Below are 26,457 nucleotides of genomic sequence, written 5' to 3' on the forward strand. Positions count from 1 at the left end.
ACTCTGATGGAGCACTTTTTATTATGATGTATTATCTCTCTCTCTCTCTCTCTCTCGGGTTTAGGTCTTCAGGTGTCTGTGAGCCAATTCAAATGCAGCTTATCAGCTGTCTGGTCCATTCAGCCACGTTTTACATAAAGCTTATTTTCCCTCTTCCTGTCCTCGTCCCTGTGGCGCTCTTACACAGGCTCATCCAGAGATCGTCTGTGAGGTTGGGAATAAGTTAGGGAAACTGAGTTTGGACCAAAGGCCAAGGGCTTTCAAAGTGAAGATGCTGGAGATGATTTGGGACTTTTAATTTACTGTGGCCATGTGTTTGTGAATGTCTCTTGGCTGGGTTTGTTTGTATGTGACTATACTGGTTTTCAGAAACGTGTGTGTGTGTGTGTGTGTGTGTGTGTGTGTGTGTGTGTGTGTGTGTGTGTGTGTGTGTGGGTGTAAACGCTGGGGCCTGGCACGGAGCAAGAAAAATTGCCCTCGCGGCCTGTGCCATTTGAGTGACGCCAAAGAGAGCTGATAGTGTAGAGAGGAAGCAAGATATGTACTCAGATTAGCTTAAAAAGACACACACACACTCAGATACACACACACACACACACACACACAGACTCAGATACACACAGAGACATATTCTATCAATATTAAAGCGTATTATAGGATTTTTTGGAGCTTGTGAGGAATAAAGATGATTGATATGCTTTGTAATGTGCTAACACACAGGTGCATGCTGGAGAAGTAAACGCAGTGGTTTTGAAGACTGCATACTCTAACATTACATGTATATATATATATATATATTTTTCAGGATGCTTCAGAATAATCAGTTGAAGACTGTTCCCAGTGCAGCGCTCAAGAATCTTCATGCCCTGCAGTCTTTGTAAGCATTATTACCTTTTTTCATTCATTCATAAACATATTAATTGTTTTATATTCATATTTACTTATATACATTTATTAAAATGTATACATTTATTTCTATTACAATGTTGCATTATATCAAAGCAGCTTTACATGAAAAAAAAATATATATTTCCTGGCTCCCGCGTCACCCTCTCTTTGTCGTTAAGCCTCACCATTGGTTGAATTTGATATACACATTCAGACGCACTTACCTTTGGAGGCGTCCCCAAAGTGTCACAGCGTGAGTTCCCTTGAAAGGGAACTGTAACAATGTATCTTTAAAGGTAACAGTCCTTGAATTTAAGGGGTGTTGGACCTGGAAAGTCCTTGAAAGGTCCTTGAATGTTAAGTTAACTAATAACTAAGGTGTTGGAACCCTGAATCTAATAAAGATGTTATTCTAAAACTTTTTCTGAGACTGTAGGACATTTAGTTAATTAATATGATAGATGACAGGTATCAGTTTAAACCAGACATGTCTTTCCAGCTCACATGGATATGGCCCTTAAAAGAAGAGAACATTATATAAGAACATGAGTATAACTTACATAGGAAATTTGTAGTAATACCATAGCCAGGACTCAGTCTAACATTCATAAAAATTTGCATTAATACCATGGATTTTACCTTAGCATAGTTCATTAGAAAAAAAAACGTAAAAAGGGTAAGTTAGGAAGGTTTGGACTTTTTGTGTGCTTTTTGTTTAACTCTTTCCCGCCAGCGTTTTTGAAAAAAAAGTTGCTAGCCAGCTCCAGCATTTTTTATTATTTTCACAAGTTTAATGTCTCCAGAAAATGTTCTTCTTTAAATATATAAACATACAAATAAAAGAACAGACCCTTTGCTTTAAAAAAAAAAACATTTAATCCTATTTGTAACTTTTTTATCACCTCACAAATATGGGTAGGTTTCTTCAAAAAGAAAAAAAAATTAGCAAAAAGCTGAGATAATTGCATTTTTATGAAGGACTTTTGATAGAGATCAGATTCAGAGCGATCCTCAAGACATACACAGAGTTTGAACTGTTTGCCCTGAAGGAAATACTTCAAGTTGGGTAAAAGCGCCACTTGATGGATAATAGTGAAAATATGGATTGACGGAAAAACTTGTCATTAGCAGGGAAGCGTTTTTTTTTCTTAATTGATGAGTTAAGTCGTCAATGGCGGGGAAAGAGTTAAACCTATTGTTTGTTTGAAAGAATTATTTATAAATATGTGGCGGTGGGGTTTTCCCAGGGCACCACAAAGGCTAGAACCGCCACTGATGATCCTATGCGTGTGCTGTGCCCTTTGTTGTGTCTCAGTAACCTTATTCACACAGTATGTTGATCCAGGAAAAGTCCCGTAAAATTGCCAGTGTGCCTTCTGTGTGAACGGGAACACATCCCATAATTGCTTCTGGCATCGGCCCCGTAAAGCGGAGCTGGTAACATTGCCATATTATTTAAGGAACATGTCCTGTGTGAACAAAAGGCAGAAACATTGCTGTAAGTGGCGTGTCGTAGTGGGGATCCATGTGTTATCGCATCAAGAACTTTTGGTTCATCTCTTTGACACAGGGGTTTTAAATGCAGATTAACATTCACAACAAAAAAAAAATGTCTGCAAACTGGAATGATGCAGAGATCAGGGAGCTCTATCCACGCTAAAGCTAAGATCGTTTGCTAGCATAATATAACAGCACGTCATGCACTAATAGTTCATGAAAATAAATACAAAGAAATTCAGGGTTTCCCGCAGAAAATTTGTTAGTTAAGGTGGTAGGGTTGGGCGAGTGGGCGGGGCAATCAAAGGGGCGTGGCGTATGCGTCATGATGAAAATTTTAATATTTTTATTTAAAACACTCAAATAAAACTTAATTTTGAAGAAAGTATGACAGAACACATACTAGATTATTAATGAATTAAATGTTTTTAACAGATACCTCTAATGGGAATAGCTGCGTGATGAAGTGAAACTAAAGGGGTAATAAACACAAACTAAAGCAGATGTTGTTGAACGTCAGGCAATGGTGATAGATAACGCGAAGATTGTAAAAATGTATTATTTTCCACTATTAATTACATTATCTTAAAGGAGTGTAACTACTGTAGCATGTAAATAATCCACATAAATAACGTGAGCAGAGTGTTCAACAATTATATCGAATCAACAGGCACGTGAAACCTAGCTAGCAGGTTGCTCAAACAACAAAATCACCAGCTAACTTACTTTAAAATTGCAAGAACTATAGACTAATACAATAACAGGCATAAATAAACCCAAAACATAAGTCCCCTTACAGTTCTCACGGACATGTGTTTTATCAACTGGCTATCCTCCAGACATGACGGTCCGGACCACGTCTTTCTCATTTCGGCCCCGCTCGCGGTGTGAAGCGTGTATGCGCTATTCTCCGAGATGCACTTGATGGCCTTTTGTGCAGCAATTTATTTATTTATTTTTGACAACCTAGGGGTTTTTTTTGGTGGTAGGGTTTCCAAGCTTAGGCGGGCCGCCTGAACTGAAATGTGCTGCGGGAAACCCTGAAATTGCAGATAATAAGCAAACTTAAGACCCTGTGGACAAAATCCACCAAGAACACCATTACAAATACAATACACGTCAGGTCACTTGTCTTTACAGGATATGTTTGATTGCACACACAGATTTGGGAAAATCATTGGCAGTGTGAATGAACCAAAATCAAAGGATCCCCAGACAAATCACGGACACATTTACTGTGTTTTTTCCAAAATCTGTGTGTTAATAAGTCTTTGTCCAGTTGCTGTTCCTGCTGGGGGACAATGCATGTTTAAAAAAGCAGCTCTCAACCATTATCACCTCTCCAGATCTCTCTCTTTCTCTCTCCCCTCCTCATGTCCTGTGTTTTTCCTTTCTTTTTCCCTGTGGTGCTGAAGTAATGTGTTTTGGCAAAGTCCACCTGCTTCGGATAAAGCCTCAGAGAATGACCTGTCAATCAACTTGCCTTCTGCCCGTCAGCATAGATGATGAGAGAAAGAGTGGGATATAGTCAGAGGAGAAGCCTAAGATGAAAGAAAAGGAAGAGAAAAGAAGAGGGATAGCCTCAGAGAAAGAAAGAAAGAGAGGGCAGTCCTCTGGGAAAGTGTTCACCCCACAGGCTCTCTGCACAGGTTCCTCTGCTGTGTTAATCAGGCTCCCAAAAAACTCCACTTCCTAATTACAGTGACATTTCTGAGGAGGGAAAGAATGAGACAAAGCCTTTAGAAAACACTAGACCTTCTTAGCACAAATGCTTGATGGCCTCTTTAGGAGTTAAGGGTTTGGTTAAAGAGTTTGTTGATACTTCGGATCGACGCTGGAAATACGCCTGCATCTTAGAGTAGTATATCCAAAACCACAATTATTATCTAATGTTCAGCTATAATTTTAAGTAGCCACCTCTGTGACATACTATGCAATGATCTGGTTAAAAATCTGTGACTTCTAACCTCAAAGTCAATTCTGTGGTTTGCCAGTTAACAGACCAGAGAGCAATTATTTATCATCAACAGTAATCTTTCAGTCTTCCGTGAGAGTTAAAGCTATTATTTGGTTTGTTTTATAAATTACTATAAAGTAATAAATCTCAACATACTCTGAGCTGCTAATGCGTTTAACATAACAGCGGCCCTCATGGCCAAGTTTTACATCTAAAATTTATCTCTTTTTAAGAGTCTCTCTCTCTCTTTCTCTCTCTCTCTCTCTCTCTCTCTCTCTCTCTCTCTCTCTCTCTCTCTCACTTGCTGTCTTCTGTGCCACCCAAGCATTTGTCATTTGAATGTCAGTCTCTGCACTATATGATCTATATGTCTTTGGAAGTGTGAGCTCAACTTTGGCAGTGGCTGATGTGGGCATGCCCAGATCTGCAAACTGAAAACAAGCGGCACGCACAGATCATATCTCCCTAGATCAGAGCCACCTGAGTCGACTCCTGAATAGAGTCAATTCACAATTTCATCCCTTTTCGAATAAAACTGCGAGCGCCATGTCATGTCATTCAATCTATTCATTCATTAAAGTTGACTTCTCCTTCACTGTCCCCACGTCATACCTATTGTGTGAGGCTGATGTTTGTGTAGACTGCTCCGTGTCTAGCTGGAAATTAGACGTTCCGAGTTGTTCCAAAGCCGCAAGTGAGCCAGGGTTCATATCCAAAGCACACGTCACTTCAGATGATCTCCCAGTTTACTTCACAAATGCCTCGCAGTGCTGAAGTTCTCCTGAAGAATCGCACAAAAAACAGGAGAACTGTATACACATGCAGAAAACTTGTTTTCACTCGCTATTGGTGGTTTAGAGAATGTGCGGTCTTCAGTTCTCCTTTCCCATAAAGCGTCAGGAGAACAGGTTGGTTAAAGTTTATTTAAAAAGTGAGGCTAAGCTCAAAGTAAACTGTATATATACTCTCCCAGGCAGGTCTATTGTGAACAAATATGAGCTGTGTTTATATTTTCATTTGCTAGAGCCATATAGTATCATTACACCGGCTTGTATAAGCTCCCTGCCTTGTTGTTTCAGTGCGTGTTACTGTTCCTTAACCTAGCAAGTTGCCTACAGTATGTGGGCATCATAAGGGTGGTCCTGTAATCACATGTCCTATATATGAAGAGTTTCGTTGCAAAACGAGATAACCACTGTTTTTTTAATTGTTCAGAAATCTCGTTTTTTTGGTTATGCATTCCAATTAATATCAATGCAACTGCAGTTGTTTTGTTTTGATTTAAACCTTCATAACTTAAAAAATACAGCTAAGTTGGACCATAAAACAAAATAATAACATGATAACATAATAATAAACATGTTTTGACAAAAATGTAAAAAAAATGGATTTATCTCGTTTTGCAACGAAACTCTTCATATTTTAATGGATAAAGGCAATCCCATAATTCATTGCGGAAAAGTTAGTGCAAAAAATCCTAGATGACAAAGTGAGTGCTATAAATGAAGGGGTGGTTTCCCGGACAGGGATTATCTTAATCCAGGACTAGGCCTTATATTAATTAGGAAATATATCTGGTTTTAACAAACATGCCTTACTAAAAACATTACCTGTGTGCATTTTGAGGCAAAACAAAGGGCACTGATGTATTTTAAGATATGTCAGTGCAAGTTGTTTTCAGTTTGGACAGCTCTTAAAAATGTTTTAGTCTAGGACTAGTCTAATCCCTGTCCGGGAAACCGCCACGAAGAGTTTGCTTCCAAAACGCAATAAATCTAATTATTTTGACTAATTTCTGTAAAAATGTGTTTTCTGAACCAAGAAAGTTGAAAGATGAAAACCACTATTTTCTGTTACAAACTATAGCATCTTTAGGTTATAATAACATTAAAAATTCAAATCTATAATTAGATTTTTAAATATTTATTATAAAAACTGTCATACTTGGGACGTCGTCGCTGAACTTTTTTTGATTGTTTTGGTCATGCTTAATTTTCGTTGATTTCTTCGAGTAAAATAATGGAAAGTTTTTCATAAGATCCCGTTGGGTCAATGTGTTAGCATGACAGAAGCTTGATGCTGTCGTGTGAGAACAAACAACAGCCGGCATTTTTGCTTCGCCCGAGTGCTTCTTACGTAAATTATTCGATTTTTTTATGGTGTATGTTTCTTCCCCGCCACAGAAAACCACCACAATGCCATCAAAATTTTTATTTTGTTTTTGTTTGTTGATCACGAAGTACAAAGTAGATGCGAAAAACTAGGATTCTGTGTGTATTCAAAGCGCCGCCATTGTTGTTTACGATGCATGGAATGGTGCGCTGTGATTGGTTGAGCGGATTTATTGCATTCTGCAGAGAAGGAGGAGTGGCGTTTAACGCATTTTGGGAAACTAGGGAGAAAAGATGACAGAATAACACGACGGATATCGGATTTTGCGTAAAATGAAGAATTAACTTTTTAATACTGACCTGATACAATACTGATTTTGGTGGTAACTAATTTATTTTTAAAAATGGTGTTTATTGTGTTTTGCAACCAAACTCTTCAAATATTCTGTTTTGCACAATATGTGTGTTTGTGTTATGGATTTGTGCTTTTGATAGCACAAATGTATCATTAGTTTATAGCAAAATTATTCGCAAATTGTAGCTGCGTATGAGGCTACTATGAAGGTAGTAGACAGCAATGCAGCACACTAGATTTTGGAACATAGTGTGTGTATGTTTTTGCCCACTTTTGCTTTTAATTATATAATTTTCTGGGGAGGGGGAGTAGAGAATAGCCTGTCAGCCATTCATAAACAGGAAGTCACCACCCCACCATTATTACCCATCAAACCCTTCCTCCTTCTGATTGGCTCCTGTGGTAAGAAATCAGTGTCTCATTTTAGATCTCAGTGCCTTAATAATAGATGCCATTTATTTATGCTTACATTTTTCCAAACCTGTTCGAATCTCTTCTGTCAAACATAAAAAGAAAAAGTTCTCATTGCTTTTTTACCGACAACAATCAGACTGTCAATCTCCACAAATGTACAAGTATCCAACACAGCATATATGTTATACTATAGTCTCTTGACCTATAGAAACTGACCAAGGTTCAAGTGAAAATCTTTGTTAACTCTTTTCCCGCCAGTGTTTTATATATATATATTTCACCAAATTTTGAGCAAAAAGCTGAGATAATTCCATTTTTGTGAAGGACTTTTGATAGAGATCAGATTCAGAGCGATTCTTAAAACATACACAGACATACAGCTGTTTGCCCTAGGGCAATACTTCCAGGTTGTATAAGTTGCGGAATATCCACCTGGTGGATAATAGCGGTATTGCGAAAAGCTGGAAATACTCGGCATTGGCAGGGAATTGTTTCCTTTAAATTGACAAGTTAACTCTTCAATAGTGAGAAAACATAAAGGAATAACACAAATTCTGTCGTTATTTACTCACCCTCGACCTGTATGAGTTTTTTTATTCTGTTGAACACAAAATAAGATATTTTAATAAATGTGGGTAAGCACACACTTGACAGTACCCATTAACTGACTATTATAGTAGGATAAACAAATACTATGGAAGTCAATGGGTTCTGTCAACTCTGTGTTTACCATCTATGATTAAAATATAATCTTTCGTGTTCAACATAATAAAAAAGTCAAATAGGTTGAGGGTGAGTACATAATAACGTAATTTTAATTTTTGGGTAAACTATCCCTTTACCTCCATTGGCTTATCATTACATGTCTCTCTTAGACAAACAAACATTGGTTGAGAAATATATAGATACTATATATCATATCTCTGAAGTATCTACAGTATTTGACACAGCACCGTTAGCCTCGGTCACGAGCCCTCGGGGGACCTGCAACGTGTGGTCCCATTCTCTCCTAATCCCAGTGAAGGGGCGCCTGAGTGAGTCCAGGGCTCCCACCTGGGCTGTTTGAAAAGAGAGGCCAGTGTAGTGAGATCATGGAAAAGGCTTGTGTTTCTTTACCAGCACTGTGCTTGGAGTCTGAGTGCTAACTGATGTTTTAGCGCCTACTTGACACCCCGCTATTATGCGCTCACTTCCTGGTGGCGTGCATGTTGAAGGTTGTGTTTTGATAAGGACAAGCGTTTTCAGCTCAATCTCTCACTTGTCTGTCTACGCTCTGTAACACGTCATCATGCAGCTCACGCATGTTTAGTCAATCTCGTTGTATTTTCTCCGCAGGCGGTTGGACGCTAACCACATTACGTCTGTGCCTGAGGACAGTTTCGAGGGTCTCCAACAGCTCAGGCATCTTTGGCTGGATGACAACAGCCTGACAGAGGTCCCCGTCGGCCCCCTGAAGCACCAGAGCAACCTGCAGGCCCTGACGCTGGCTCTCAACCGGATCGCACGGATACCAGACAACGCCTTCGCCAACCTCTCCAGCTTGGTCGTGTTGTGAGTGCCATACAAGTTTTATAGAAATATTCAGTGCTGTTTTGAACTCGAGTAAATGAGGTTACACACACTAGAGGAATTCATCACATTGATAAACGTACCCCACCCTGTTGCTTTTTACCACACATCAGTTAAATCGATCAATGCGCTACACTAACTGCGGTTCTTGCCTGCTCATAAAACCGTCATGGATATAAACTTGCACATGGTTAAGTACACACACAGGTAAACAGTGGTGTGCATGGAGGATTTTGGAGACGGAAACAGGGGAAGCAAAATGGACCCTTGTGTCTTGCAAAGTCACACAGAGGCTATAAGCCTCTCTTCTGGAAGCTTCGCTGTGGGTCTGATTTACCAATTACATTCCTGCTGATGGAAAATATTTGTTTAAGGAGTAGAGGCCAATTAATCTGTTAAGTAGGCTGAACAAACACACAAACCTGTGCGGCAAAGTGCTCATGCGGGCGGCTGATGAGTTATCCGTTCAGAGATACAAAATGTTTGCGTTGGTGTTGAAGTGCATCTGTCAGTGACTGGAACATTTCGGAAAAATAGACATCCTGTGTCATCTTAAAAGTAATGGATTGGTCGGTTAGTTCTGAATAGATCATATGAGTTTACACATTTTATACCTGTCGGATGTATTCACTACAATCCACAATTGTTCTGTTGTTGCATGTAGTTATGAACTCACTCAATAGCTAACAAAAACATTCAGATGGATCACAAATGCATGATATCTTTTTGCTTAATAAAATGATTGTATTTGCACACAAGAACAGGATGCATGATGCTATTTAAAGGGGACATTTTCCAAGACTTTTTAAAGATGTCAAATAAATCTTTGGTGTCCCCAGAGTACATATGTGAAGTTTTAGCTTAAATACCATATAGATAATTTATATAGCATGTTAAAATTGCCGCTTTGTAGGGGTGAGCAAAAATGTGCCGTTTTGGGTGTGTCCTTTAAAATGCAAATGAGCTGATCTCTGCACTAAATGGTAGTGCTGTGGTTAGACAGTGCAGATTAAGGGCCGGTATTATCCCCTTCTGACATCATAAGGGGAGACAAATTCCAATTACCTATTTTTTCACATGCTTGCAGAGAATGGTTACCAAAACTATGATACTGGGTTGATCGATTTCAGTTGAGGGAAGCACTGGGGACCCAATTTTAACATTATGATATATCCCCTTTAAAGTGATAATATGTATTCGTATTTGTCCATGTCATTCAGGCATCTACACAATAATCGGATCCAGGAAATTGGGAAGAACTGCTTTAATGGACTCGACAATCTAGAGACATTGTGAGTTTTCCTTCACACATATACACATGTAAAATCACACTTCCTGTCATTAAACAGAATGTAACGGTACATTTACAACTGATGCAGTGGATCTAACATCAATAGCATGAGTCTTGCATTTGTTTTAGCAATCTTTAGCTCATTTCATGCCTGTTAAATAGCGAATTACAAGATAATATGGAAACTTTCCCACTCTGAATCAATTCTTTGTGGGCACAAGTACAGTGGTGATTCTGGATGTCAGTATCTGCTGTGCTAGCGCCCTCTTCTGCAAGTCCTAGGAGCACAAATAATAGACCGTACTGTATTTGAATACTGGTACAGTATAAAACATAAAATTGCACACTTAAGCTAAAAATGTGCATGGGCAAGAGACCCCCAAAGTTTTGATGTTTAATCCCAGAACTCCAATGTCTGTATTATTTAGCTCCATTTTAAACAGTTTGTAACTCTATGTAAACTCGACTCGGTCCCTCTTTGACACATTGAATGTTTGCCAGTTGCTTAAAGTTAATGGATTGAATGTCTGTATTATTAAGGTTTATTGGATTCAGGCACTGATAGACCACATGTTTTAAGTATTATAATTCGGGTAGAGATCAGCCTTTATTGAGTCAGGCAACTGTAATGGGTCATTACCGATTCGCTTGAACTCAGTTAATCAGCATTTACTGTATACCGATAACGAACAAAGAGTCTTTTTAAGACCCTCGGCTTTACCTTATTGCCTTCATTCTTTCTCTCCACTTACCACAGTTCGTTTAGCAAGCATCCACCGCGTCAGGGAGGAAGAGACGAGGGGAAGGGGAAGGCAGATAGCCATCGCTGACTCTACTTTATTTACTTACTCCGACCATAATTAGGACAGGATGAGGGCACGCCAACGTCCTGTGCCCCTGGGGAGGAGAGCGGGACAGGGGCATTTGGGTAGAGGGGTATTATAATGCCAAGCTGTATCGTGTGGCGGTTGAGGCAAACAATAAACCAGAAAATCAGTTGTCCTTCCTGAGATTTCTAAATAGATTCAATGATTAGACTTTTTGTTTAAAAGTGGAGTTATAAAACAGAGATGGCCCCCTTAGGAATGAAACATTATTCTGGTATAACCAAGGACAATAACATTTTGTTGTATTAAGGGAAGTAAAGTGGTTTTGCTCGAGTGTAGCTAAGCTCACACAAGGGACGTTTTAGCCTAATATGAATAAATTTTGTCTACTCTGTGTCCTTTTAGGGATCTAAACTTCAACAATCTGAAGACCTTCCCAGAGGCCATTCAGAACCTTCCAAAGCTGAAAGAACTGTGAGTATCTACTAACACGCACATGCGCTCATTTATAGTCACTGCCATATAGTTTCCCCTTCGGCCATTCATTTTGGGGTTAGTTATTGATGTGAATCATTGTTTTAAAATGGTGATTTCTAAACACAGAGCTCACAAAAAAGTTACAAACTGATTTGCAGTCTTTCTACAAGTCACTAACAGGTATGGGTCCTTTTCTCACCATTGTGTCTTGTAATCCAGACACAGAGCTTTCCATTCATATGCGGTGAATTAAAACAAATCACTTGTACCAAGAGGCCATCTAGTGTTGAGATGTAGAACTGTTTAACGTGAGCAGTAATGTAAGCCAGCGTTAAATCCTGAGGGAGAATACTTCAGGTTGCCTATCTCACCGAGCTACTTTCTGATTTCCGAATAATTTTCTTTCCTCCCTGTTTGCCAGTGGATTTCACAGCAATAACATTGCATCCATCCCCGAGGGAGCCTTTCGTAGGAATCCACTGCTACGTACAATGTAAGCAAACCCTGACCCTCCCTCATCATTGAACACACAAACATGAAAATCTTGTAATTTTCTATTGGCTATAAACATCCGATCTATTGTTTCTGTCTCCACAGCCATCTATTCGACAACCCACTCTCCTTCGTGGGAACTACTGCTTTCCAAAACCTGTCAGACCTGCACTCTTTGTAAGCAAAACCATTATGTTCTTGAACTAAGCTAATTACTAAGCTTTAACATGTCAGTCACTTACAGTACAGCGGTGTGTTTACCTCCAGCATGTTATTACACTTTAAAGGAATAGTTCACCTGAAATTGAAAGTTTTTTATTGTTTTCTATACAATGTAAGTAAACGGGGACAAAGGAAGGCATTAAAGCTCTGAAAGTATCATAAAAGTTGTTAATATGTCTTATGAACTATGAGGCTTCTTAAAACCATACGCTCGCATTCAGATTTAAATATGGCATGTGAATTGCTACAGGTTTGACATCATTCATGCTAAACACCATTAATGTGTCAATCAGATGTGCCATGCCCTATTTAAATATGCTGACTAGGAGAAAACAGAGGGGAATATTATCAGTGAATATCATAGACCCTTTTACAGCCCACGTGATCAAATAGCCTGCGCTCGCATTTAGGCAACAGAAGTGGTGTTATTCCCCATTGGTTCTAACGTGTAAGCAACTCAGAAAGTTTATTAAAACAGTTTCCCAGCCTCAAAATGTCTGGTTGTTGTGTTTGGTTGCACTAATATAATATTCTAATATACATATATACTTTTACATGAATGTACATATATACATACTTTTTAAAATAACTTTCTCTGTCTGTGTTGCTTCACTGCTGATTCTTGTTATGCTTCCGTTGCCAAAATGCGCGCGCATACGCTGCCACGTCATCATTGTATACAAACAGTAAAAGGGTCTATACATTTTAAGTAAGGGATAATGTAGAGGCAGCCGGTAGTTATTGGGAAATAAGCCCCGACAGTGTGATCAGGACCCGACGCGAAGCGGAGGGTCTTGTATCACACTGAAGGGGCTTATTTCCCAATAACTACCGGCTGCCTCTACATTATCCCGCTTATTACACGGCTACTTGCCACATAAGAAAAAAACTGGACATGAATATGAATTTGAAACATTTTATTGGCATATTTGTTTTAAATTAACATTTTTATCCTTCCGCGAAACTTTGCACAGATGCATAAAATGATCGTAATACCTTATTAAGATCCTCTGCTTCATACTGTCTCCATTTTTTCTCTTTTAGCCAGTCTTTGAGAAGTTTTAATGCCCATTCTGTATTTTTTTGTGTGTTGGCTTCGTAGCTGTCATGCTCTATTTTGTCAAGTTCAGTCTCAGTAAGCTGTCTGTGTCTTGTCGTGGTTGTCGAGTGTTTGTCACAAGATGGCGCCAGACAGACAGTAATCTTTATTGATCTTTATTGGCGCGGAGCGATTTTACTCGTGCAAGTAGTCCGGCTATGCGTTATTATTTTGAAGCGGTTATTATTTGAAAAGAACGAACCTGCAAATGTCTCAACTGACCAATCAGAATCAAGCATTCCATAGCGCCGTGTAATAACGATATGTATTACACGGTCCCCACAGGTCATGGAATTTCTGGAATATCGTGGAATTTTAAAAGGTCTATTAGGGCTGTCACAATTATGAAATTTGGCTGACGGTTAATTGTCTTATAAATTGTGAAGATTAAGACAATTAATTGCCTGTTTTAGGGCTTCGATGTTTAATTCTCATTGATTTTTTTTTTTGTTAGTTCATGAAATAATTTTCACACATTGTTGTGATTATTTAAATTAAATCTTTTGCAAGGTTTACCTGGCAGTAAATATCAATACACATAACACTTATTTAAAAGTAATTATTTAATGAATATATCTTTTCAAAAACTGAAAAACAAATCCCTAAATTTGAAATTGCTGTTTTAGAAATGTATGTTTTGTAAGTTTTGCAGCATTTCTTTAAATGCGTTTTTTCCATTGTATTAAATGGCTTTGCAATGTATCGCGTTGCACTGTCAGTCAAGGAGCGCCATTAGATACTGTTTCGTTTATACAGGTGCTGCAGCTCCCTTGTGTTTTTTAGAGAGAAATGCAATCATTGCGGTGATCTGAAATCATGAGGTAAAACAAACGATTATTTAATCATTGTGACAGCCCTAAGGTCTATTCCGGACATTGAAATTTATATTTTCTCGGAATATTGTGGAATTTTAGCTTCCATTTATTAAAATGTAATTTTTCTATACAATTTTTTCATCGTGTTGTTTCAGACGCTTTGTGTGTTGTTAGAGTGCCGCAGGGTTGACATATTTTTGTAGGCCAACCTGGAAGTTTGCATGACATTCCCTTTTAAATAAAGTTGCTTTAAGTGATTGCAAGTTGATGAGCATGAAGGGACTAAAATTAGTGCCACAGGGATGTCGTATTTATGTAGGCAAAGCCCGGAAGCTAGTTTAGCATTTTAGCACTTCCGTTTCCATGGTCCCCAAGTCGTTGTTTTTTATTTTTTGACTGGGTTTTGCTTAAACTTAAGATCTTGGGTTAACATATGACATAAAACACACCAGTAATACCCGACTTTTTAGAGCTTTAAAGGGTCTTTAAATGGGCAGTTGCTAAATGGGACTACAGACTTTGTCGGAGACTTTAAATGTCATAACGCCTGAAGATCTAAAAAAAACAAGGCAGCATCAGCACAATTCCCAACAAACATTCATCCACAGATTATTTCCTTATAAGGGAACATGTTATTTTTTTCGTTTATTTTTTTGACACGTCCAAGAGTCATAAGGAAAGAGTATAACATTACATCTCCTGTTTTTCTTTAGGGTAGGAAATGAGTTGTCCTGCTTTCATGAACAACTTAGCTTTTTTGTCTGACTGGCCACTAGGGAGCAAACCATTTTTGATAGTAAGGAATCCCAAATTAAAAAATACTATAGTATATTATAGTAAAATTACCACAGAAAAATGTAGTAAAAGTACTCTAGTAAATACTATAGTGTTTTTGAACCATACTATAGGAAATGTTCTACAGTAAACGGTATTAAAAGGACTATAGTAATTCATAGTAATCTAACCCCAGTGCTAGCTGGAACTTCCGAATGGAAGTGGGCCAAGATCAAAAAAACATTGCGATGACGTCAAGCCCCATATATGGTAAAGACAACAACAGTGTAACAAGCTAGACGGGCAGTCCCATGGGTTTAATGTTCGGCAAGTCATAATTAATTTGGCAAATGCGTTTCCATCTCCCATTATTTGCATAAAAATTGAAAACCTACCTCATTTTTTTGCACATTTTTAATCAAAATTTGGCTTTTCTATCACTGGTTTTATATGCGATACTTCAAAATGCGCATAAAATCATGGTGATAGAAACATGGCTGCTTTTAAGATTTTTTCCTTGCATTCTAGGTCATGGAAATTCAGCTTTTTAGTCAGTAAAAGTTATGGAAAAGTCATGGAATTTGACATCTGGCTTAGAATGAAAACCCTGGTATTATAAACAAAATGCTTTTTTTGTAGCTTGAGTGTCCCCTTTGTATGAAAGCTCATTCTGTTAAACCATTTTTTGGGGTACCACAAAAGATAAAAGTGAAGTTGATCAAGGAAATGATGACAGAGTTTTATGTTATGTCATATATTTCAGAATGCTGCGTGGTGCCAGTATGATGCAGAATTTCCCCAGCCTGACTGGAACAGTAAATCTAGAGAGTCTGTGAGTTCAACACAAAGTACAGTGTCAGTTATAATCAAATCATCATTCAATCGCTGATGAACAGTTTATGAAACAACAGTACGTCCTGAAATGACAATCAATTCCAAAATAGCTTATATAAAAACATTTTCTTTCATATTTTTTCAGGACTTTAACAGGAACTAAAATCAGGAGCATACCAGCAGACCTGTGTGAGGACCTGACGGTATTACGCACACTGTAAGTTAAACCTGAACGTGCCACACAATACAGTTCCACTTATGTCTACTACACTCAGAATTTACTTAACTAACCGCTACTTTGTAATCAAACACACAAACCTATCAAACGGTGACATAACAGTTCCCAACACATGTCAGTCACATGTCCATGAGCACCCAGTGATGTGCCAGCCTCAAGCTGTCCGTAATTAAACATCAGTCACAAGTCCCTAAACACACAAAGGTTAGCCGTCACTCAGAACGCTCACACGGTCACAGAAAAGCCTTCAAGGCTGAGCTGTCAGTTAGGCTACAAACATACGCTCGACATGTCAGTCACAACCAAACAGTTTTCTTTCGCTTCGCGCACACCATCACGCGCAAACACAGGGTGTGTCAGTCAAACATCATCCACATCGCAGGCCCGTGGCCCAACAGAGGCACAGCTGCGGGGGGAAGCTTTAAAGTGATGTCTAATGACCTCCCAAAGGAGAGCGCGACAGAAGACTGACTGCTTTAACACATCACAGATCCTCTAGTTCCTGTCTAAACTTCATCTGTTCCTCATAAGCTCTGTTTCTCAGCATGTTTTGTGTTCTCCGACAGAGATCTGTCCTATAATGAAATCCAAGACCTGCCATCCTTCCAGGGCTGCATTAGATTGCAAGACATGTGAGTTGCAGGGCCATGCAATCTTATTTTGATGTTCAGACGTGATTTAGTCAAATAAAGTTTGGTGCATGAATGTTTTTGTTTATTGTCTGCTTTTGCAGAAGTCTACAGCATAACCAAATTGAGCAGATAGACAGAGGCACCTTTCAGGGCATGACCAGCCTCAGAGTGCTGTAAGTATCACATTTACATTCAGTCAATGTCATAGACAGCTAGTCATAATCATAAAATAAACCTAGACAGAATGGTTTTGTATGACCTTGAAAGTAATTTTTGTTAAATATTGACCACATGAATGTACGTTAGCCTGCTTAATACAAAACGCTTATTACAGCACTTACTAAATAAATGATTAGTCATGAAATATTGATGTGAGAATATTTTATTAGGTGAGAAGTAAAAGCCAGAATGGCTGAATGATTTGAAACGAAAATGTCTATTGAAATTGTTGCCTAAAGGACATTTATACAGTTTTGTTTTGTATGTAATCATATTTTGTCAATAATATTAACAAATGATACTTCAATCATTTACTAAGTATTTTTCAAATAGTTGCTTTTTTGAAAAAGTTGTCTATAGGTGTTTAAGATGTTTTAAAGAAGCCATAAGCTTAGGCAATTGTTAAGAAGGTTTTAAAGCAATAGTTTACCCAAAAATGTACATTTTGTCATCATTTTCTCATCCTCATGTTGTTCTAAACTTTTATGAATTTTTATTGATAATCACAAAAAAAGATATTTTGATTAGGGATGCACCGAATGATCGGCAAATTAAATTATTTTGCCGAAAGTAGCAAAAAAAATTTAATTTTCGGTGTTTGGCCGAACAAGTGAAAAGGCAGAATAAATTTTACAGAATAATGAGGTCTTTGATGATGCAATCAAATAGTAACCAGCGGAGAATGAGAGACTCGCGAATGCAGCAAACATGTTGGTAAAAACATTTTAAAGTGTGTGAGAAAGACGCGAAAACATGCAGCACTACAAGTTTCATTTATCGTTTAAAATCAAGACATCCTGAACACCATGCAGCCTATGAGAAAGACACGGCAGCGGCGTTGGGTATTTTTTCTGATGAATGCACAAGCACAGACAACAGAGACTTTACTGTAGCTCTTCATCTCATGTCATAGAATGACGAAGAGCATCAGCAGTATGTAATAAAAACTTCCTAAAACCAGTAAAGTCCTACAATGACAAACACGCTTATATTAAACAAGAAATAAATTGTTTATTAACAATAAGCTTTTTGTTAGACAGCTGTATCCTCTGTCATGTCCTGTCAATCTTGCTGCCATCTCTCTCCCTTTGCTCGTGGTTAACCGTGCACGCAGGCGCGTGTACGCTGCTTAACATACAGTGCTATATAAGTTGTTGCAAGTTTCTTAAGGCAAAGTAATGATTAGGTACCGTGTTTTCCGCACTATAAGGCACACTTAAAAGCCTTTAATTTTCTCAAAAAAACGACAGTGCGCCTTATAATCTGGTGCGCCTTATATATGGATCAAGCGCTGCATTTTTATATGTGAAAATATGTGTTAACACAGGTACTGTCCTTTCTTTTACTACGTGTAAAAACTACGTGTTTACTGAATTAGGGAAAAGTTCCCGTCCACGTTTTGAGCAAGGCTGTGAGATATTGTTAATATGCACATTAACATTTAAACAACGTTACCATAGGAGTGAACAGAGTTGTCAGAATGCTTAATAAAGTTTGACTTTATCTGACTGTTTTGTTAACATTCCCTTTTGCCCAGCTCCATCTAGTAGATCTAGATGTCCATCTAGTAGCAAACTCAGTCAAATGTTTGACTGCAGTATCTTCTATAATCCGGTGCGCCCTATATATGAAAACAGTTCTAAAATAGGTGATTAAATGAAGGTGCGCCTTATAATTCGGTACGCCTTATAGTGTGGAAAATACGGTAATTTGCATTTTACGGGAATAGAAGATCAGATTAATATCGGTTTAGCCAAGATTAATTTATGTGGTCGAATGTACATGGAACAGTTTTAACAAATCAGCTTTCCGATCAGAGAAGTGACCCGGTGTAAAAAGGTCCTATAATGTCTTCTGAAATGTTAAAAATTTAATTGTTAAATAATGTGACATAAATATAGTAAAAAAGTAATTCGCGTCTACTGTGCCTAGTTTGCCGCTTGAACAGTTTGAATGCATTCGCGCGTGTAGAGCGGAGTAGACGCGTGGAAAACAAGCATTTGACGCGCGTCAGAGGCAAAATCCGCTTCTTGTGGGAGGGGCAAGTGCTATGCGGTTGTCTGTTATCAAGATGACTGATGTTGAGAGAGTTACCGGTTTGTATTTGGTAACCTTACTATAGGGCGAAAATAAACAGCGCAGGTCGATAAACGTCACGTGACTCAAAAGTGAAATGTCTTTTACAACTTACCAGGTTGCCCGATGTCCTCACTGACACTCTTCGAAGCGAGGTCCTTTTTATTCCTTTCTCTATAGAAATAAGAACTTGTGTCGTATAGCTCCGGGTGACTGCTTACTGACAATATCAAGCATTTCTTCAGGTTGAATGAGGGACTCCGGGCGGGGCTGCCTACACAGGAGCAAGCAGGCTCCTGATTGGTTAACGCGGCGCGAAATTCCGGCAAAGTTAGAATTTTTCAACACAGGCGTCAGCCGGCAATTCGCGTCAAACACAAAATGCACAAAAGCACCATTCGTGCGTACCGCGCACAGCGCTCAATTCGCGCCTTTCGCTCGAGCTAGACGTGCAAATGAGGCGGAAACGCGTCTTCCGCTTCGCGGAACCTCCAGACACGCGTCAATGCTTCTTCACATTGACTTAACATTGAAATCACTCGCGCTTCACGCCTCTACCGCGTTTGGTGTAAACGCAGCATTACTTGTGCAATGGTGGGAAAATTGGCAAAATAATTAGGAAAATGAAAAATAAAAATAAATTGTTCGGTATTCTGCCTTCGCTGAGTTTTTACTTACCCATGGTAAAATCAATGTTCAATAGTAATACATTATTTGTCATGTTATCCTGTTCTCTCTATGGTTTATAGCTGTTGCACTCACCTGAGACTTGCCCTAAATTCTGCATCCTTACCCAGAGACATCTGTACAGTATAGATTATGTTTATCCTGTGTATGTGTTTGTTTTCACCACTCTACAGAGACCTGAGCAGAAACCAGATCAAGTTCATCCACAGAGATGCATTTCTTTCACTCAACGCTCTCACCAACCTGTGAGTCTTCAGTCTAACAACACTGTAGCGCATCTAATACATGAATTAACAACCATTTCAAAAAAACATATATATTTGAATGTGATTTTAATTTAATGGTTTAAACTAATACATTTTTATTTGCTGTTTAATCATTTAAATTAATGAAGTATTTAGGTGCAGTTTGAGCACCTCACATGAACCAATAAAGCCATACGGGGCTTGCTTGCTTGCTTGTGTGTGTGTACGTGCATATAATTGGCTTTTTTCCATCGTGTCATTAGGGATCTAAGTCTGAACTCCCTAGCCAGCGTTCCCACAGCAGGACTGAGTGCACTGAACCAGCTCAAACTGAGTGGAAACGTGGAACTGAGGAACGGCCTGATGGCTAAGAGTCTGCCTAAGCTCAGGTTAGAGCTCTTCACAGCTTTACTTATGAGCCGTGACTGATTACGGCTCCTTGCGGTTGCTCTCTTGTCCCAGTTTAGTTTGTATGAATAATGGCACAACCCCCCCCCCTTCCATCACACTTTGTACTTAAGAAATCCGAGAGACCTTGACGTTTTCTCTGATTGAAACCTTCATAAATAAAAAAAATGTATCAAGTAAGACTTGCTTTCCTGTATCTGTTTCGATTCAGTCATTTTGGCTCTGTTTCCGCAGGTCTATAACGGTTCCGTATGCCTACCAGTGTTGTGCTTTTGTAGCGTGTGACAGTGTGATCAAGCCTGCTGAGGATGATGAGAGGAGAAATGCATTCGGTATGACTTTGCTCAGTAATTTTTACTGTAATGAGCTCAGCGTGCATCCTGACTAGGCACAACACAACAAAGTGGCAAGCCATAAATGCTGAGCGTCTGGCCTAACCAGCTGTAACAGGCAACCCTATGTATTCTCGGTTGTGTGGTTTCTATTTCGGCATTGTCTCCTTCCCACAGTGAGATTTCATCAGACCAAAACCCTGCTCCTAGTGTGCATTAAACATCAGACATGGATGAGCCAAAGAGAGATTGATTATGGAAGTTGAGAACATTTCATATTTCATAATCTTTCAAGGGGTTATCAAAAAGAAAAAAAAACAATTATTACGTAATTGGTATAGATCCAAACCACTCTATGTGTTGTTTGTTAACATTTACAATAGCTGCACAGCTAATGAGCGTAAAATCGAGAACTTGGCCACGCTTTAAAATTGATTGACTGTGGTTTTGATGCATCATGCAGCCGTTTTGCTTTTACTTTGTGCAGAAATATTGCTCGTCACTGGATGTTGATGTGTTGCGTCTGGTTAGAACATCGTGTGATTGAATGAGGTGGTTTGGCTGTGTGTGCGTGTTTGTGCATGGCGTAATGTTTCACATAGTTGACGTGCATATATATCTATATGTGTTAGGTGGTGAGGAAGAGATGGAAAGGATTCCTCTGGTTATGCAGTGCTCACCCTCACCGGGTAAATACACTCTCATTTGTTTCTGTCTTATTTTGTTTCATTATGTAATTAGCATTGTGCCTAAATTATTGAATTAACTTCCTACGCTATTTTTCTTTGTTTTTGTCTTCCGGGGGCATTTAAACCCTGTCAACACTTGTTGGGTAGCTGGATGATCAGATTGACCGTGTGGTTTATCTGCCTGGTGGCTCTGCTCTTCAACTGCCTGGTCCTCGTAGCCACCTTTTCTTCACGCACCTCCCGTCTATCCCCAGCTCACCTCCTGGTTGCTCTCCTGGCCTCTGCGAACTTGCTTACAGGAGTTTATGTGGCATCGCTGACGCTCCTGGATGCTGCCACCTGGGGGTCCTTTGCAGAATACGGGGTGTGGTGGGAAACAGGTGCAGGATGTCAGATGGTGGGCTTCCTCGCTGTGTTTTCCTCAGAGTGGGCCGTGTTGCTGCTGACTTTAGCTGCCGTGGAGCGCTGCCTGGCCGTGAGGACTTTGATGGGAAAGGCGGGGGCTTTGAGGTCCAGCGGTGAGAGGAGGGAAGGACGAAGGAGATTCGGTATCGCCGCGCTCCTGCTGGGACTGGTATCCGTTGCAGCCGCCTGCCTCAGTCTGTATCATGGATCAGCTATGGGCTCTCCCCTCTGCCTACCGTTTTCTGGAGGTCCCGGCCCAGGCCTGGGGTTCACAGTAGCGCTGGTGTTGATGAATACACTTGCCTACTTGCTGAGCGCAGTGGTCTATACACGACTATACTGCAGGCTTGGTCGGGCCCAGCTGGCTGACCCCGAGCAGGCTGGGTCTGTGCGGCATATAGCCTGGCTTATCTTCACCAACTGCATCTTCTTCTGTCCAGTGGCGGCTTTCTCGTTTGCTCCCCTGCTGGCCGGGACCAGTAATGCGGTGGGCGGCCCAGAGATGGCCAAATCGGTGACACTTATATTCTTTCCTCTTTCTGCCTGCCTGAACCCCGTGCTGTACGTATGCTTCAGCCCCTCCTTTCGATACGACTGGCTTCGTCTTAGGGGTCGGGGAAGGGGGGGCGGTTGCGGCAGGCGGGTCGGTAAAGGGGTTACCAAAGGAACGGTAGGAGGGGGCTTGGCCGGATCCGACGATGGCGAGGGGTTGTCCGGCGATATGGGTTACGACTGCGGAATGTACACAAAGCTCCACGGCGACACCGGGGGAATGTGCGAACACTGCGATGCCGCCCTCCACATCAGAACATCTTCCTCATCTACTTCCTCCTCTTCGTCAGCCTGTAGACATTTAGTGAAGTCTCACAGCTGCCCCGCCCTGATGGCAAACGCACCCCAGTGCCTGAGCTCGGAGGGGTACTGGCCTGACAGCGGGACGCTTTCCGCCCAGTCAGAATACGGAGACGAAGGCGATTCCTTCGTGTCGGACAGTTCGGAGCAGGTGCAGGCGTGCGGACGGGCCTGTTTCTGTCAGAGCCGCGGCCTGCCTTTAGTACACTACTCTTACAACATGCCCCGCATGACAGACTGAGCACCCAAGCCTCGAACGCTCACACACTCACTTGCTCACAGAGTCCTCCAGGGTGTGGAGTGTCCCTGCCTCTGAAAGGACAGAGAACGAGGAGGGGCTGTACACGTGGCTACAGAGCCATGAAGACACAAACAGACCAGTAGCACTTTCTCTCTTTTCACAGTTGTGTGTGTGTGTGGGAAAGTGTGTTTGTGAGTATAGATTGAATCCTAAATCCATGAAAAGGGAATCTGACAATACAGAAAAACGCTCTGAGCCAAATGTTGTCAGCAAACAGCAACACTTGTTTTCGTTTTTTCTGTCCCCTTCAGCCAAATTCGGTTGCACTGGCATCCAAGGCTGATTGACAGATGATGATCTTATCTCCCAGTGCCTGCCTTTTAGTTTGGTAGAGAATAAAGTATGTCTGTTGGTCGTTTTGGGGGCGATAAAAAAAATGTTTCTTTTAACATCTGTCCTTTTTATTATAAAGCAGGGATATATGTGACATTTATCAATGTTTTTAGGAATGTTGATTGTTATTCCTTGTCATGTTCATCATAAATCCAGATTATGGCAGGGGATCCCATTTTATGTAGCAATGTTCCTCATGCTGGAGTTCCAGTATGCCAATGAGAATGTAATCTAGAACCATTTGTGTACACGATGTCTTGTGTTCTCGTTTTAATGGTTAATGGTCGCTGTCAGATTTGAAAAACATTCCTTCCTTTTATGTTTATTTTGAAAGCGATCGTAAAATCAGTCCTCTCTTTCAGCTGCCAGACAGAGTAAGTCAGCCATGCCACGCCAATACTCTGCTATTAGCTGTTATGGAAAGAAATCACCTTTAATTTATATTCTTCATTGACAATGGATGTTTCGACCAGAGCTCTTTCTTAATCACAAGTAATTTTCTACTAATTTATTTTTAAACACTTTGATGAATGAATGGCAAATTACACCTTTTTTCTTTTCGCTACTTTTCCTGATCTGAAAAAACTAGATTATTTTTATATGTATTTTGTACACTGGGTAGAGAGAAAAATTAAGGTTTTTATTTTCGTGGATCAGTGATATAGGATCAGCTGTCTTAAAAGAAAACACAACTGTTTTATTTTGCTATGTTTTTACCTCAACTTAGATTCATTAATACATACCTATCTTTTTTCATTGAGTGCACTTTTAATCTTTGTGCGGCGCCTCGTGGATGTGTTAGCATTTAGATTATAAAATAAAACAAAAGTTTTATTTTGTGCCACCATACTTAGTCATGTAACAGTCTTTAAATAGGGAAAACATGGAAGTGTTTGGTGGCTTCTAAATTCATTCCTGTTTGGATCCTAAGGAATGAATGGGGCTAGGCTAAATGCTAACACATTCACGACACGCTGTGCGGGGATTGAAAGTGCACGCATTGACAAAATATAGGTATGTATTGATTTATCTGGGTTGAGGTAAGAACATAGTAAAATATTGAAAAAATGTGGTGTTTTCCTTTAATAAACCTGCTACATTTTAGGTAAAAAAAAACTAAAGCTGATCGAAATCTTAAGCTTCCTCACGAAAAGCCATTTTTCTCTACACTTTACACCAAACAGTAGCATTCATTTGAATAAATCATCTGTACTCTATGTTAAAGTGAAAGGAGACCAAAGTGTGTCTTTGTGTTCAGTAACATTTTATCATCACGATTCCTCTTCTACACCTTGGTCCATGTTTGTTCAAGAGTTCAGGTGAAAGGAAATGTGTTTGATTGCCTTTAATACAGAATGTCAACACTTTACTCGTGTTTGCAAAGTGGATGCCATAATGCCAGTCATACAGTATAAGCTCTGGCATCAACAGACAAGTTTAAAGAAGCCTTGCAGGTCATAGCTAATAGAACTGACAGAATTCCAAATCATTATGTGTCTATGCATGTGTGCGTGTATGCGTGTGCGCTCTGTACTGTACGTGTGTGTGACTATTAGACATGTCTGTATGTTGTAAATTATTTTTATAGGACTAATCTAATCAAAAATGGGATGCATTGTCTAACAGTGGAAGCTACCTCTTCAACCTTAGTGGCTGCCAGTAGTGAGTAGTACATGTGGTCGTCTTTTCGTGTTTATTTGTTGGTATGATTGCTTGCGCTGTAAATACATCTAGTTCTCTCTGAATGAGTCACACATTAGTTTATACCGGGAGAAAATGACATACTGTATACAGACATTTTTGTAAACCAAATAAACTGATTCGCTTTAAAGAGAGCAGTTGTCCTTGTTTTTATTTTGGAGGGAGGCTTGGTTGTTTTGCTTTTAAACAATATAGAAACCCCTTTTGTTGACTTTAAAGGGATAGTTCGGCCAAAAATAAAAAATTCTGTCACCGTTTATTCACCCTCATATTGTTTCTGTTAAAGGACAAGTTCGGTATTTTACACTTAAAGCCCTGTTTTCAGATTGTTTATGATGAAATAGAACGGTTTTGACTGAAATTTCGACATATGCGGCTGCCCCAAGAATTTTTGGGTGTTTGTTGTTTCACCTCAAACCTCTATAATGGGTTTATAGGTGCACTGAAACAATTCTTCCTAAAATGCATTAAACTTTCATTTACAAAGACGTGAAACTCACCGAGTGGTCAGGGGTGTTCACTGATATGCTCACACAAAAATCGCTGCAAAAGACGCATTCCAACAGGTTTTATCGTAGTTTTTGTCCAACTCCATTGACTTGTATTAGATGTGCTGTGAGGTACGGTATTACTCCGCCGCCGGGAACTTTGTTTGTATTCTTGCAATTGGCAAAGGCGGATTATCGCCACCAACTGGGCTGGAGTGTCTATTATTCAAGCTATCAATGGAAGAATATACGGGTGTGAGGCGTTTGGAAAAATAGGTCCACAAGTTTACAACGAATGCTAAAACACCTGTTGGAAAGCATCTTTTGCAGTGATCTTTGTGCGAGCATATCAGTGAACACCCCTGACCACTCGGTGAGTTTCACGTCTTTCGAAAGTTTAATGCATTTTAGGAAAGATTGTTCCAGTGCACCTATACACCCATTGTAAAGGTGAGGGCTGATACAACAGAAACCGAAAATTCACGGGGCAGCCGCATATGTCGAAATTTCAGTCAAAACCGTTCTATTTCATCATAAACAATCTGAAAACAGGGCTTTAAGTGTAAAATACCGAACTTGTCCTTTAAACACAAAAGTAGATATTTTTGATTAATAATGGTAAGGACACAGTTATGGCACCCATTGACTTCCATAGTAGGAAAAACAAATATTACAGTCAATTGTGTGCTTACCACAGTGTGATTTTGTTTCTACTACACCAGTGGCGGCTCGTGACTGCTCTTCCAATGGACGCAAATTCAAAATATGTGTTGGGAGTGTCATGTGTGTTGCTCGTGTTTTCAAAATATGTGTTTGTTGCGTCATGTGAACCATGTGCATCACGTGTTTTGTCAAAATAAGTGCCTGCTGCACACGCGTCAAGACCATTTATGATAAAAGAGAAGCTCACGTTCACAAAATACACGCAAGACACGCACTTAACAGTAAACTCTGGTTACGCATGAAATTATGCGAGTATCTGACAAACGCGAGCGTCTCTTTTATCATAAACCCTTTAGACGCATCTGCAGCAGGCATTTATTTTGACAAGACACGTCATAGGTTCACTCGAAAAAAGAAGTCACCGGCCCCCACTGTACTATACTCAATAATAATAAAATACTGGGTTATTTTAAAACCAGCATTGGCTCAAAAAGTGACAAATCCAGCTGTTGGGTTAACTAATTCTAGTAAATGTTTATATTTGACCCATTTATAAGTTTAAACAA

The 26,457-nt window shown here is 39.7% G+C and overlaps 1 protein-coding gene across 2 annotated transcripts in view; it reads left to right on the top strand.

Moving 5' to 3' along the window:
- Window positions 1–24,874, top strand: part of lgr4 (leucine-rich repeat containing G protein-coupled receptor 4) — an 86,677-nt gene extending 61,803 nt beyond the window's left edge. The window contains exons 5-19 of one of the 2 annotated variants that reach the window (XM_073858967.1): window positions 806–877; window positions 8,558–8,773; window positions 10,012–10,083; window positions 11,315–11,383; window positions 11,808–11,879; window positions 11,984–12,055; window positions 15,552–15,620; window positions 15,768–15,839; window positions 16,427–16,492; window positions 16,594–16,665; window positions 19,648–19,719; window positions 19,983–20,108; window positions 20,362–20,474; window positions 21,092–21,144; window positions 21,258–24,874. In XM_073858967.1, coding sequence (XP_073715068.1) covers window positions 806–877; window positions 8,558–8,773; window positions 10,012–10,083; window positions 11,315–11,383; window positions 11,808–11,879; window positions 11,984–12,055; window positions 15,552–15,620; window positions 15,768–15,839; window positions 16,427–16,492; window positions 16,594–16,665; window positions 19,648–19,719; window positions 19,983–20,108; window positions 20,362–20,474; window positions 21,092–21,144; window positions 21,258–22,646 — 2,605 coding nt within the window. In that variant the 3' untranslated portion in view covers window positions 22,647–24,874. The remainder of the gene's footprint in view (window positions 1–805; window positions 878–8,557; window positions 8,774–10,011; window positions 10,084–11,314; window positions 11,384–11,807; window positions 11,880–11,983; window positions 12,056–15,551; window positions 15,621–15,767; window positions 15,840–16,426; window positions 16,493–16,593; window positions 16,666–19,647; window positions 19,720–19,982; window positions 20,109–20,361; window positions 20,475–21,091; window positions 21,145–21,257) is intronic. The other variant, XM_073858968.1, reaches the window with a different exon arrangement.
- Window positions 24,875–26,457: the final 1,583 nt, after the last annotated feature.

The sequence above is a fragment of the Misgurnus anguillicaudatus genome, chromosome 21, assembly GCF_027580225.2.
Source record: "Misgurnus anguillicaudatus chromosome 21, ASM2758022v2, whole genome shotgun sequence".
Taxonomy (NCBI): domain Eukaryota; kingdom Metazoa; phylum Chordata; class Actinopteri; order Cypriniformes; family Cobitidae; genus Misgurnus; species Misgurnus anguillicaudatus.